Raw genomic sequence first — 14,962 nt, forward strand, 5'->3', positions numbered from 1 at the left:
AAAAAGGCGGCGTAAAAAAATATATATATCACGTTGTAGTTTAGAACATGACGTAACATAGATGTGTAGGGTAGATATTTAATGGCTCATCTCTTGAGATAAAGGCGGCGTAAAAGAAAATCCATATCACGTTGCAGTTTAGAACGGGACGTAATATAGGTGTGTAAAAGAAAATCCATATCATGTTCTATTTAGAACAAGACATAATAATATACTGGCTCGTCTCCTTAATATGAAGGCGGCGCAAAAAGGGATTTGCAATTGTGACACGGTAAAAATTAACCATTCTATAATGACAGCGTACGGAGTCCTAATATTGCAATTTTCTCGCGCAAAAGAATAATCTCCCGTCTCGTCGTCTACTCCGCTCCTTGCGCCATCTCGCGGCGGAACAGGGGAGGGGAGGGGCGGCGATCTCCATCCGGCGAGCGGCGAGCAGCGAGCAGAGCAGAGCAGAGCAGGGGAGGAGATCCTGGTGAGCATCCAAATCCTCTTTCCGATTCATCTCTCTCTCCCACCGGGATTACTTTTGTCCGGAATTTGCTTGCGTTCGTTCGTTAACCCTAGCTTCTCTTCTAGATCTGTGGAAGAAGCTCTTCTCCTCCTTAATTTCAGAATCTTAACCTCTCTTAATACAAGTTGTTCCCCCAAACTCCCATGTCCCAAGTTGGATCCTCCCCTGCTGTGTAGGAACCCATGAATTCCCAAAGTATTTTTCCAAGGGCGATATAGGTTTAGGGCATTTGTTCAGTTATGTTGGAAATATGGCATGATTTCCTGCGTTCCAAACAAGGAAGCAGTGTGAATTGTGATGGAGGCTACTGTGGAAGTTTTAGGGCATATACAATGGTTGTTAATAGTGGTGCTCTCTTAGCGTTGCTAATTAGGAATACTTGTTGGCATAGAAGAAAGAGAAAGAGGGGAGACAAAACATCGTTGCTTTAGGTTAGCTGATGATGTTTTTGTTTAAATTGCATGTCTTGGGTATGGATAGATACTATTCTAGTTTACCAAGCAGTGGTGGATTTTGTGCTGAATGGTCTGCTTCTAATCATGCTCTTGTGTATGTTCACAGGGCTTCTCCTTTCTTCATAATGTAGGCAATATAGGTTTAGGGTGTGCAGTGAATTAGGAATTGGGATCAAGTGTGTTTTTGACAATTTTTATGGTCATGTTTAGAACCCTTGAATTCCACAGTAATTTCAAAGGAAAACGACTGGTTCTGTGAAATCTGCACTTCCAAACAAGGGTGTACTCTGCAAGTTGTTCTAGTCTGTTCACCTGTTTTTTTTTTTGAATGGAACCTGTCAAATGTTTTAGATTATGCCTTTTTCTCTAGGGGTGCCAAATTGGATCGTAGCGTCGTCTCCGTCTCCGTCTTGTCCACAGCTCCAGGCTCCACTCCTTGTGCTGCCACCCTCCCCTTTGCTTTGGACGTCGCCTCCTCATCAATGCACGCCGAGCGTCGCGTCTTCCTCCAGCTCATCTCAACGCCGGCGGCCGGTTCCACGCGGTGGCCGCGGCAGCCTCTGCCCCTCCGCTCGTTCCTCTCCTTGGGTGGGGGTCTTTAGAGCGCAGGGAGCCGCTCCGCCAGCCACAGCCCACAGGTACCTTCTGCGTGCTGCCTATCCGTGTCCATGTCGGTGTCGACTGCTGCGATCTCTGGTGAAGTGCTGCTTGCCATGGCAGCTGAAGCTAGCAGCATGGGAGAGCGAAGGAAACCAGCTGCACCGAAGCACTGAGCAAGATGGAAAATCCTCGTCGGCGGTATGGGTGGAGCAGTGTTTTTGGATTCGTTTTGGTTTGGAATGGGTTGAACCCATATTTCTGCCTTTGGTTTGGATTGATCCTACAGTTAGACTGGATTGGTTTGGGTTTTATCTCTGATGAATTGATTTGGAAGCACGCTGTGCGACGATATGGAGCGGGGCGGGTTCGGCCTGGATTCCAATCCATTGGCAGTTTGGCACCCTAGGCATGATATTTAAGCTGTTTCCTCAATTTTCCACTTTGATGCTAGAAGGTTTCTCCTTTACAACATTTCACTGTCTGTGACTCTTTAAGGTACTGAATTTTAGAAGTTTAAAGTCTAAGTAGATAGGAAACAGGGTTGGGCCTATTTTATCTAATTCATACAGTATCTGAAGAATCACATGATGGCTTGATCTTTAATGATTGATTGCTCAAGTTTCTTTTGATATGTATTTGGTTAGTTCTCGCAGTGCAAAGGCATGCCCACCATCTTATGTTAATCTATTTCGCTCTAAGATTGCTAGTGCGAGTGCATATGCACTGCAGCTGTGCTTCATGCTATGCTAATCCATTTTATTTTAGTATATTTTAGTGTGTAATGTATCACCATTAATTTTTTGACAGAATCTAATATATCAAAATGTATGCCATTCAAGCTTTGTTACTTGAGTATTCCATGTGTTTTTGTAGCTCCTGATCGTTTGCTTGTTTATATATCAGATTCATGTTCTTCATTTCTGTGCTGGTTAGTATTTCCAATCACCAACGCTTTCTTCAAGAATGGAGGTATGCACAACCATCTCATTTTATTCAGGTTGTTTTTAGAAAAATATAGCTTACCTGGATTGTGCAGATTAACTTCTTACTTTGTTTTCAGTATATATCTGTCTTTTTCTTTAAATCTAATCAAGTCTGGAGATTGTGAATCTAGAATTTGTTAGAGAATATAGCGCACACTATCCTATTACTTCATTCATTGTACAGTTCAATTTAAGCAACTGTCGTAGCTGGATTTTATGCCAGTCTACTTTCACGTTTCTATATTTACAGAACAGGATAATCTATAAACATTGAAGATCGAGCTTATAATTTTTCATGGCATTTGTTGGATTGTTGAGTTTCTATTTTCTTTAATAATATAATAATTTCTGAACATATTCTGCAAAGTTCAGTTACTGGATGCATCTAGGAGTATGAGCTAAGTTCAGGGCTATATGATTTGAATTGTTGTCATTAGACATTCTGGTTGTGACCACAGTATCATATGACAAGTATATTGTCTTGTTTTTGTTTATTAAGATATTTTCTGATTGTTTCCTACCTCTTGCTGCAATTATTTATTTGCATGGTATAGAAGTAAATCGAAGTTGCACAGTTCCCACTCCCTTATCAGCACCATGTGACAAACTGCAGCAATGCTAATCTGGATTGTTTCAGTTACAGGAGGATGAATCCAGTGATGAAGTGTTCATGAAGCAGATGCTAAGGATCATATCGGTAAGTAATCTGATGTTTCATGAACTTAACCGAGCAAATTATAGAAACCAGTTACCAAATGTTTACAGCATTTGTACAGTTCAAATTGAGCAACTGTTGTAGTTGGAGTTTTATGTCAGTCTGCTTTCACATTTGAAAATTTACAGTTACACAACAGGGTAGTCAATAAACATGAAAGTAAAAGCTTATATTTTTTATGACATTTTCTTCCATCGGTGATATCTCTATTCTATTTTATTTGGTAATAATAATTTATGAACAACTGAATGTAAAGTGCAGTAGTGCTGTCATTGGCATTCTGGATGCAGCCACAGTATATGCCATTTATCTTGTCTTGTTTGTTCATTGAGATATTTTCTGTTAATTTTCTACCTCTTGCTGCAATTATTTATTTGAATGATACAAGTGGAAGTTGCAGAGTAGATTTAACCGTTCCAATCCCTTTATTAGCACCATGTGACAAACTGCAGTGATGCTAATCTGTATGGCATCCATTACAGGAGGATGAAACCAGTCATGAAGCATGTGCTGATAAAGTTTTTCTCAATTAAGTTCATGAGACATCAGGCAACTTACCATTACAAATGTTTACATAATTGCAGCCATGAAAAACTGGCATGGCTCATATGAATCCTTGTTATCGTTATGTACATGTTAGCTGATGTGAGGCCACAGTAATCCTTCAGCCGCATTGCTAAAGGAACCTGTGCCAGTCTTACATCTTTTGTTAGGTGCACTACTATACATGAGCCTAGGACCACTGCTCTTTGGCTTGTGGGTTAGTTTACATGATTTACATACATATCTCTTTGGAACCCTATCAAAATCACTGATTCCAGCACACCTAGTGTGCATCCACATATGGCAAGTGTCACAGGATAGCATTCTCTCACCGTCATCGTCCGTTGCTCCACAGGAGCATTTAACTGTCCATTTGTCCACACCCCTCTCCATCCGGTAAATTGCAAACCGTCTTTCACCACCAATGCACCTGCCTTTGATGTGGACAGCCCCCTTTGCTCCAAACAAGAGCTTGATTTGTGTTGTGTCGCTTGCAGTTGCACAATCAAGAAGCTGGTCAGCTACAAAACTCTGTAACATTAGGTAGATGTCTCGAAATGCTCTCGCAGCCTCCCCTTTGAGATCAGCGATAGTTGCTGCCTGTGGAAGAGTTATGAGCTCTGTTGGGATACAAGGTGGATCATCAACCTGGTCAGCTAGTTCCACTTGGCACCAAATGTGCAACTGGGATGGGTTTTGAGGTAAGAAGTCTTCTTCCAGATCATAATGCTTGATGAATTGCTTGCAGTCCAAAAGGATCATTGCAGACCTCTTGGCATGCTGATAATTTTCTTCTGGCATATAAGGATGCATTGTGTATGGGTAGAGAAGCGCATCATACAAGAACTTGATGTCACGGAATAGGTGGTCTTGGGTTAGGGTGCACACGTTGTTTGCTGGGAAGAGGGTTTCAGTCGTAAGCCTGCAGTGAGATAGTAGTTAGAATTTGGATCATGAAACAAGCACTTAGTTAGCATGCAAGTTGTAACAAAGATATGAGCCACCAACCTGTACTCTACAGTGTTCATCTCACTGTTGCATCGAATTGCAACAACCATCCCATCGTCGGTTCTTGTACCACCAAGGGTCTTGATGCAGTAATCGACCAGCTGTGGCGAACCAATTGGATGGGATGTAACTGCCTTTAGTGTCCGTGTAGCAACCCATCTATCTGCAGCACGGAGAATTTTGAGAGCAATGTTTGTTGCTCGCTGTAATTCCTCTTCAGGGAATTCCTCTTGATAATTGGCATCATATGCCATTTTCTCTTTGTGCACACTCTTGCCGGTGGCAAGCTCCATTATATAGGCGAACAGTTCACGGATTGTGGTGAGAGGGTGCCTTGAGAGAGATTGGTAGAATGCAATGGTATTTTGTAACTGGTTTCGTGGAGATCGGGTGTGAGGGAAGAAGTTAGAGAGTGGCACTGAGGATAGGCTTTCTACAGCTTTGGAGTAGTCTTGAGGTGTGATTCCAAAGCTTCCGCTGCTAAGTTTGAATCCCCACAGGCCATACCAAGAACAGCCAGTGGCAACAGCATGGAGGCTTCGGTAGTCAGCTCCATACTTCTTCGAAACATCTATCACTGAGACTTTTCTGCAATTTATCAAGTTTTTTGACATGTTAGTATCATCTGCTGATTATAAATTAGAAGTGTTGAATTGAATGATATTGGCTTTGTTTGTGTTGAGTTCATTAATCATAAGTCATCACTTTACCTGACCCTGAGGTATCTGCAGAGCCGATCCCAGAAGTTAATCAGTTGGGATCCTGTCATGACGCTGGAGCCTCCCTCACGGCCATTAATCCGAACAAGGTGGCCAAACCCGTTTTCATGGACTATGCCATGCAGCAGATGCCGTGGACTCTCCAGCTGCACATAGTCCCAATCTTCCGGATCATCCCGTGAGAGGCCAACGTGGTTGCAGGACGGACATCTGAGGACAACATTCACAAGATGAGGCCACACAGTTGAGTATTTATTTTCTTTCCCTAATCATACAAACTTTTGCGAATTCCTGATTGATGAAAATTGGCAATGGAATTAGAAGCCGATTAAACCAAACCTTGTTTCCTGCGGTGCCACCATGAACCCGCAACGCCTGCAGGTTTTGGAGGTGCCAATTTCATTCTCATTGCGAATTATGAAGTGGTACCTCTTGGAGCAAACAGGGTGCTTGCTCCAGCCTATGTAACAATAAGGCAAGTAAATTTAGATTTCATCCAGAATTGAGTTGCAATAATAAGCAATCAAACATATCTATATATCAATCAATCCAGCTCATTTTATAGCGCTGGAATAGTTATAATAACATCTAGATTTGTTCAGTTCACAACCGGCATGCAAACATTACAATGTATGTAAGGCAGCAATTTGCGTAGTTCAATCCAGACGTTGCAGAGATTAATGCATTCCGACGAATTTAGTTCAAGTGTGAATGAAATATAGATACATGAATAACGGGCTTTCACCTCCCTCAAACTTTTTTTTTCTCATTTGCACTTCAATTATATCATTTTCTCCTCCCAAAATACTGCTCCTTCATCAATTTTCTTTTTCACTTAAGTTCTTATCTTTTTTTCCATCCTCCCAAATAGTAAATTTTTTCTTCCTCCACTTCAATTTATCTTTTTTTTTTCATCCTCCTAAATACATTCCCAATTTATTGCAGAGGCAATCCAAGTTCATTCAAACATAATATGACATGATTTATGTTATTTCAGAGGATACCAATATAAATCTGCTATTTGCATTGACCAAATTCTACATACTATAACTTCACAAGAGAAAGAAAGTACCAAACATGCATATCTTTCTCGCTCATCTCAGAAAAACTTGCAAACTACAGACATCAGAAATGGAAACTCTGCCTTTGCCACCATGAATTCCACCACCCCAAAAAACCCAAAAACAAGGGAAAAAAGAAGAAGTCAAGTAATCCTAATCTGATCTGAGATTAGCGACACAACAAATCCCCTCTCGAAAGCAGCATCTGAGTCAACTCACCGGCAACAGTGCAGTGCTCGCAGTAGACCCGCCTGGCCCTGGCAACCTCCTCCTCCACCACCTCCATCACCGCCACCGCCTCGCCGCCGGCGGTGGTAAACCCCACGTGCCACGACGACATGCCCGGCGACAACTCACCCGCCTCCGACGCCGGCGCCGCCACCGCGCACCGCGCCAGGAACCCCCTCACCTGGGCCCGGAACGTCGACGACGACGACGACGACGACGACGACTTCTTCCCGCCGCCGCCGCCGCCGCCGCCGCCGCCGCGCGCCGGCTGCTTCTCCCCCTCCTCCTTCTGCCCCGGGAACGCCCGCACGTCGAGCAGCGACGGCTCCGCCGTCACCCGCGCCCGCTTCGGCACCCGGCCGCCGCCGCCGTGCACGGCCACCGCCGACGCCCCCCGTCTCCGCACCGCCATCTCCCCCCCGCGCTCTGCTTTGGTCGCCGAGGGGGTTTGAAAATTTTCGAATGGGGGAGGAGAAGGGAAGGGGGAGAGGGTGAGAGGAGAAAGCGCGCGAAAATCGCGCGCGCGCGCGGGATCTGGTAAAATTTTCGGCGGAAATTTTCTTGGGTTTGGGTTTCGGATCTGGAATCGGATGAGGCGGGGCGTGTATTTTTATAGACGAGGTGGATATCGTAAGTTAATCCAACTAGGTCGGTTCGGGTTTCGTGTGGAATTACGACTTTGCCCCCGCGAAGCGAAAGTGAACACGTCAGCTGCAGGGTGTGAACTGGGAAAGTGGAAAGGTCTCGCGGGCGGGTGGTGGGGCCCACATGGCTGCGTTGCATTTATTTACGCGTCTGCGTGTACGGGCTGGATCTGGGGTGTTAATGTGGGGTTAGCGGGCTGGGCCGTGGAATGGTCCCGTTGGTATGCAAGCCTGCGAGTAACGATGGGCTTAGGAAATTTGGTAATGATAATTTTTGGCATATTTTTTATTACCTAATTTGTAAAGGGGAAATCACAATGGGGGTATACTAGAGACTTAAGTTTGGAAACTTCTATAGTTACCAAAATTAGATTTGTAAAGGGGAAACCATAATGGGGGTAGACTAGAGATTTAAGAGTGGAAACTTCTATAGTTACCAAAATTAGGTTTGTACCGATGGTAAGCATGTGTTTGGCTTGTTAGCCTACCAAACATTTTAGTGATGATAAAATTTGGTACAGTTAAAAATAGTGATAAACTTGATACTTACCATGTTATTATTAATACGATGTCCACAATTTTCTTAGAAAATATATTACAACGATTGAGCCTTTAAACCCTAACTGTTTTGCTTTAAGATTACATGTAGTCTTTTGCTTAATCTGTTATATCTATCATCTTATACGAGCATATCAAGCCTTTAAATATATTAAGCTTGTTAAAATTTTCACACTGTCTCGATTTGGTTTGATCTGTTGGGATTATAATTTGTTTAATAGATTTAACTACAACTTGATATTCTATATATAAGGTTGTATCGGAACTATAACCGATATGTTATATTAAATTACCCGAGTTACTTCATCGGCTACAACATAAATCCGTATAATTATTAATTTATCCGATCTTGGTTATAAGCAATTTATAAAAAAATTTGAATACAAACAAGGATTCAAGCTTTGAATACAAACAGGGATTAATGAAATAAAACTGGATATGAACAAGGAAACATATTGTAAATCCTCGCCTCTTGACATTATCCTCACCTTGTCACATCGAATGTTTAGACACATGCATAGAGTATTAAATATACACGAAAAAATAACTTATTACACATATTGCGTGTAAATTGCGAGACGAATTTTTAAGTCTAATTGCGCCATGATTTGATGATGTGGTGCTACATTAAACATTTGCGAATGACGGATTAATTAGGCTTAATAAATTCGTCTCGCAGTTTACAGACGAAATCTATAATTTATTTTGTTATTAGTTTATGTTTAATACTTTAAATGTGTGTGTCCATAGATCCGATATGACACGCCAAAACTTTACACCCATGGATCTAAACACCCCCTAAGCCGGTTCAGTGCGCTGTAGTACTAGTAATGCCGATAGGTTCTGTTATTAACGGGGGATAGGTTGGGTGTTTTTTTTTTAAAAAAAAAAGAAGATGAGGTTTGGTTTATTTTTCTTCTTTCGAAGATTAGATCGGTCATCTCAGATTAAACCATCAAGGATATATGATAATAGATAAATATTTAGGTTGAAAGTTTTAGAATATGAGTTAAAAGTTTCACAATTTAAGTTGAAAGTTCAAATATTAGTGTAGAATTTTTTAGAATTTCAGTTGAAAGGTTTAAATCTATGTCGAAAGTTTTAAATTTTGAGTTGTGTTTAAAATTAACAGCAATGAGTTTAAAATTTTGAGTTGGAAGTTTTAAATTCAAGTAGAATTTTCCAAATTTCTATTATAATAAAGTTTCAATTATAATTTATGAATTCAAATATTCAAAACCAAAGTATATGTTTTAATGTACCATAAAAAGTTTTTGTCAATGATTTAACTTTTTAAGTGAAATTGGGTAGAATATACGTGGAACAGCTCTGTGCACGCTATCAATGTAGAAAATATGGGTTACCTCATAGAGTGCACATAATATCACATATAATGCCATGTAGGAAAACAAAACCCCAAATAGAGATGTTGGCTTAAAAAGGGCAGACAGAGTATTACACGAAGACAACCAAGACTGCTTGGATTCGTATCTTATCTCTAGACTCTATGGTTCTATTTGTATAATTGTATAAGGAGCACATGAAGTTATAAATACGGTATTAGTCTTCGGTCTTTCGGTCTTTTGGTTAGTTCGGTTATTGAAAAGTGAAAACCAAATAACAACACAAAATTTTTAAGACCAGCCAATTCGGTCTCGACCCTGACCAAACTACGCCAATTTCTAGAGATAAAATTTGCAATGATAAATTTTGGAAGCACTTAACCTCTTTTTAGACAACTTTTGTCAATTATATCTCTACTATTATAAAAAATATAGATGTTTTTGCCGATACTTTGGTACGTCATTTGTATTTGAGTCGGTTTTTAAGTTTGTTTGTTTTTGAAAATATATAAGGAGTCATATAAGAAATCCTTTAAAAAACTCGCATGCTATCTTAGAACGAGAGTCATGCTCCTAATTGCTTTAGAATTTTTGTCAGACATAAGAAAGCAACGCACAAGATATGGCTATCATCCCAATAAGGGTTCAGAATTAGATATAAATATTATCCAAATAAAAATCTTTTTAGATAAAAAAAATCTAACAATAATACGATTAAAATACGGGCATTTTTCTAGTATCACAAAAATACAAGATAATAGGTAACATCAAACACCAAAAAATATATCACAAGATATGATCAGGTAGCATGAATCACAAGCATCATACACTTGCTGTCAACTTCACATGACATGCAGTACATCACAAATTACAATTTAGATACATCGGTCAATTTGGTTAACCGAGGCCACTGACCAAATTGACTGAATGAATTTCGGTCTTTTGCTTGTTGAGACTAAACTAATGACCAAATTTCTCTGTCTCGGTTTTTTCGTTCGATCTTATTATGCCCACCCCTATTCATATGCACATATTTGACTAATGACCGGTTAGGTTATGATATATGTGCACAGAAACTATTTATTTGGTCTCATGGTGTGTGACTTTTGAGTCAACTTTGGATCGGATAATTCAAGGAACCACGGTCTAGCAAGATGCTGGATGGCAGGCTTAGGCTGTAATCGGTAGATGATGTTAGGAACTATTCCTTCACGCACGTAAAAGAGAATGATTCATTAGCATGATGATTAATTAAGTATTAGCTACTTTAAAAAAAAAGATAATATGATTTTTTAAAATAATTTTTCTGTAGAATTTTTTTTTGAAAAACACAACTATTCAATAGTTTAGGAAACGTGTACGTGAAAAACGTGGAAGGTAAGTTGGGAGCAATGGCTGTCGAACAAAGCCTTAAAACTTAATCGACCACGTAGTTGTTGATAAGCTTCACGAGGTCGGTTGTGCAAAGTTCCATGATTTTTCAGAAACAAGAAAATGAAGAAAAATCAGAAGATAAAGGAGATGGGAGAAAGCTTGGACCTTCGTCTCCCTCAACCTGGAGGCCCATCTGGAGTGAGGAGGCCCAAGTGGGTGTCACTACAACCTGGGCCATATGTGACATGGGCGCATATCACATATTCAGCGGCAGAGCCAGGAAATCTTTACGTAGGGCCGAACTTGCTTACATAAAAGATTTGACTTTCGAATGAAGACCCTTATTATTTATCATTTATTTATCACGTAAAATTGAGTTGTTTAGGAGGAATTTGTCACTTTTGTAACTATCATTCTCAATAGAGATAGAAATGAACCAACAATAATTTTTATTTTGTAACAACATATATTAAAAAAACGTGCATTGCACGTGCATGATCACTAGTAAATTTCACTAAATTTGAGAGAATCTAATAGGAATTTAGGATGCAAGTTTAGGGCTTAAGCCTTAATTGTTCCAGCCTTGTCTTCGCCCCTGCACACATCCGCATTTACACATAGTACTTGCCCAGCTATCTTGAGAACCATCTTCATCTATTAACATCTAGCAAGCTTAGAAAAAGAGCACCATTACGGCATTTACCTAAGCCTGATTCGTGGCTCTCATATGTAAGATTCACCCCTTTACGGGCTCCAAGAGACATAAATTAAAACAAAACATGAGAGGAATAGGTAAACAGTCAATTTTGCAGCCCTTTTCATTAGGAAAATAATGGTTAATTTTGCCGTACATACATGATTAGAAGATTTAACTTGTATGAATCATTTTTGGGTTGATACGAATAATTGGCTCGGCCCCCTCTTTTTTCAAGAATGAATGAACCGCTTGGACCTTCCATTTCTATCATCAAATGACATGTAGGGTTGGCAACAGGGCGGGGCGGGGGCGGGTTGGGCTGGAACACCCCCAGCCCCAGCCCCGCAGAGGTGGTCTGGTGGAAAACATCCCCTGTCCCTGCCCCCGCAGGGGACCCGGCGGGTGAGCAGGGCCCGCACCACCCGGCTTGGCCACTGGGGAAACGAGCAAGGAGCAGTGAGGATGGGCGTCTCGCGAGCTCCGGCAACGAGGTGAGTACAGCTCGAGGCATCGACGCGTCCACAACAGCTAAGGGCAGCCACGATGGCGGACGACGACAAGGTGGCCCACGAGATGAGGAATTGAGGATGCATGGCCGGCAGTTGGGGATGGGGCCTAGGGGCGGCAGCTGTGGGGTGGTTGGGGATTAGGTGCCACTACCGCCGTCGTCGGTGTGCTGCTCCTCGCGCCGATGCAGATGCGCCGTCCCTGGACGCCGTTGTGGATGCGTCGCCCCCCAGTTGTCAACGCAGCCGCCTGCGCATGGCCGGCCGTTGACGCCGCCGCACGTGCCTGGCTGCTGTCGATTCGCCAAAGGGAGACAATGCACTGCTCCTCGCCGCCAACACGGATGTGCCGCCCCTGGCCACCATCGCGGATGCGCTGCCCCCTCCCGTCGACACAACCGCATGCACATGCCAGTCACCGACACACCACCGCTCGTGCCTGGCCGCTGCCGGTTTGCCGGAGGGAGACGCGCCGACGCCGATGGAGAGTGGCGGCTAGGTGCCAAGGTGGGGGTGAGGAAATGAAGATAGGGTGGAATGGGTGAGAAATTTAGGGTTTTGCTTTATATAAGATGGGCTTTTTGTGTGTAATATGCTAGTGTTAATAGTCTAAAATACATCCCCGGGGCCCCACGGTTCACCCGCGGGTCGAAATCAGCACCCGCCCCTGTCCCCGTAGGGGTGGGTCCCCGGACCCACTAGGGAAATTGCCACCCCTAATGACCTGGCTTCCGCTGGCTCTTCCACTGTCTGGGCACCCTTTCCTCCCTATGCTCCCCCTGCACAGGCCCACCACGCTTCACGCCTGCGGCGTTTTCGCTAGATGGTCTTTGCTAGTAGTGCCATCCTCCCGTTTGGTTGTCTGTATGGGTGGGTTATCCCTTAATGCTATGTTATGTTAGGTGCTATGAATTACAGGCAAAGGCTGATTCAACGTTGGTGCGGCGGGACTTGAGTCCCCCCTACACCCGCTGGACCCATGGATACCCCCTGAGTCCCCCCTTCAATTTCTTTTTGCTATAGTTGATAAGATAGGATGTGCTAAAGGTCTCTGAATACCTGGAGGTTGAAGAAATCACATATTGGTATGTTGAGATGATGTATTTAATCTGAGATGATGTGTTTATACCAGTGTATTCGGTATGTTGAGTCCCCCCAAACTTTTTTTTCCTGGATCTGCCCCTAATTACAGGAAATAAGTGGTTGACTTGGACAACAGACGGGTTACACGTTTCGCTGTGCTGAAATATGAGGTGCAGGTGGTGATGATCACCCCCCCAGGTCTCTCCACCTGTGGATTGATAATAAAACCAGTGAATTTTGTATCTCCCGCTGGCACACGATTTCTATTACTTGAGGAATCCTTCCTTCTCCAAAGGTAGTTTCTCGGGGAATCATTCAAGTAAGGGAGGGAAGCAATGCACATACGCATACGCGTATGCACGCTTGCACCAATTGAACACGCGTGCATGTCGGACCATATGTCGTCTTACCATGAGCCGATTGTATCCATTCAGCAAATATAGGTTTGATCAATATTTGTTTTTCTGGAGTAAGAAAAGCAAACATGACGTCATTATGAACACAAATGCCCAAGGTGTGGAATCCTAGGAAAATACTAGCCCAACTTAAATTCAAAAAGAACCATTGCATGCAGGCTTGAACTCATGGAATGATGCTTAAATTAGGCCTCGATACAAAACTGTACAACCCAGAAAGCAAATTGGTCTTGGCAGGAAGTTTGGGCCATTAGGAGGCATTAATTTTGACAATTTGACCCTTTGCAAGAACTAATTTTATAAATGAACCGCCGCCAAAACTTATTTAAAAAATGACCATTTTGTTCAGCGTCACATCGTGTGGCGCTGAACTTAGACACCTCAGCGCCAAATAGCATGACGTTGAATGTACGTTGGCACGCTGACTCAGCCTTCCATCCACGGTGGCACGGCATTCAGCGCCAGGTGACGTGGCGCTGAGGTGTCTAAGTTCAGCGCCACACGATTTGGTGCTGAAAAAAGGATCACTTTTGAAATAAGTTTTGGCGGCGGTTCATTTGCAAAATTAGTTTTTGCAAAGGGTCAAATTGTCAAAATTAATGCATGAGCAGGCCTGTTTAGTTCGACTATGTAGACAGATGCAGCGATGAACTTTGCAACGTAGACAGAAGGTACATCAACTAACCAAACCCCATGGGGTTTCGAGAGCTACCCAGCGAGGCAGCGATTGGTGAACTGTTCGCCCGGGTTCCTCGGAGGAGATCGAGATTCTCTGTCTCTAGAGTATGACATAAGTCTATAAAAAAAAGAATTCACCTAACTCAAAGTCAAATGATAAGTAAGAGGATTTCAATTCTCTTAAAAGATCGACACACTATTCTCTTGAAGGATCGACACACTGCATGTCAAATGGGTGGCCCAATCTAGTACGGCATGACCTGTTGGTAGCATGGCCTACTACTGCACAACCCGTTAGACAAGGCACCTGTAGTAGGCCATGCCGTACTAGCCCATGTGTCAAGTCCAGGGACAAGCACGGCCAAGAAGGTACTGTGCCGTGCTAGGCCACCATGGATACCATTACAGCACGTTGGTTGGTGGCCATCAATACTGTGGCCTATATAAATTAAAATTTGAGAAAAAAAAGAGAAAAACAAAATAAAAGAATAATATATTGGGAATTTTTTTTAGAAAAAATAAAAATAGGGAAAATATGAGAGAACCTATGGAAAATGAAAAGGTAACGGTAAGGGGAAATAGGAAAATAATATGAGTAATGTATTAGAAAAATTGGGAAAAAAAGGGAAGTTAGAAAATTCTTAGGAAAAAAATAGATACGCCAGATGGGCCGGCCGTGCTGACCTGTCGGCAATCGTGCCATGCCGTGCACATGAGCGGCTGCATCGACCCAAGCATGACACAAGCAAACAGTTTGTGCCAGCACATAGGCTACCGTGTCGTGCCGTACCTGAGCTGACTACAGTAAGATCATGCTTGGGCCGGTTCAGCTTGGCA

The 14,962-nt window shown here is 42.6% G+C and overlaps 1 protein-coding gene and 1 long non-coding RNA gene across 2 annotated transcripts; one reads left to right on the top strand and one right to left on the bottom strand.

The window, feature by feature from the left end:
• The first annotated feature begins 309 nt into the window (after window positions 1-309).
• Window positions 310-6,339, top strand: LOC127754766 (uncharacterized). Its single transcript, XR_008012895.1, has 5 exons — window positions 310-475; window positions 2,473-2,538; window positions 3,190-3,249; window positions 5,550-5,780; window positions 5,919-6,339. It is a non-coding gene; the product is annotated as an uncharacterized LOC127754766 (long non-coding RNA).
• Window positions 3,771-7,417, bottom strand: LOC127754765 (PHD finger protein At1g33420-like). Its single transcript, XM_052280339.1, has 5 exons — window positions 6,818-7,417; window positions 5,877-5,997; window positions 5,529-5,747; window positions 4,819-5,406; window positions 3,771-4,732 (listed from the first exon to the last, which is right to left on the bottom strand). The coding sequence occupies exons 1-5, from the start codon at window positions 7,236-7,238 to the stop codon at window positions 3,904-3,906; spliced, it is 2,178 nt and encodes a 725-aa protein (XP_052136299.1). The 5' UTR covers window positions 7,239-7,417; the 3' UTR covers window positions 3,771-3,903.
• Between the last annotated feature and the right edge of the window lie 7,545 nt (window positions 7,418-14,962).

Source organism: Oryza glaberrima, chromosome 11 (genome assembly GCF_000147395.1).
Source record: "Oryza glaberrima chromosome 11, OglaRS2, whole genome shotgun sequence".
Classification (NCBI taxonomy): domain Eukaryota; kingdom Viridiplantae; phylum Streptophyta; class Magnoliopsida; order Poales; family Poaceae; genus Oryza; species Oryza glaberrima.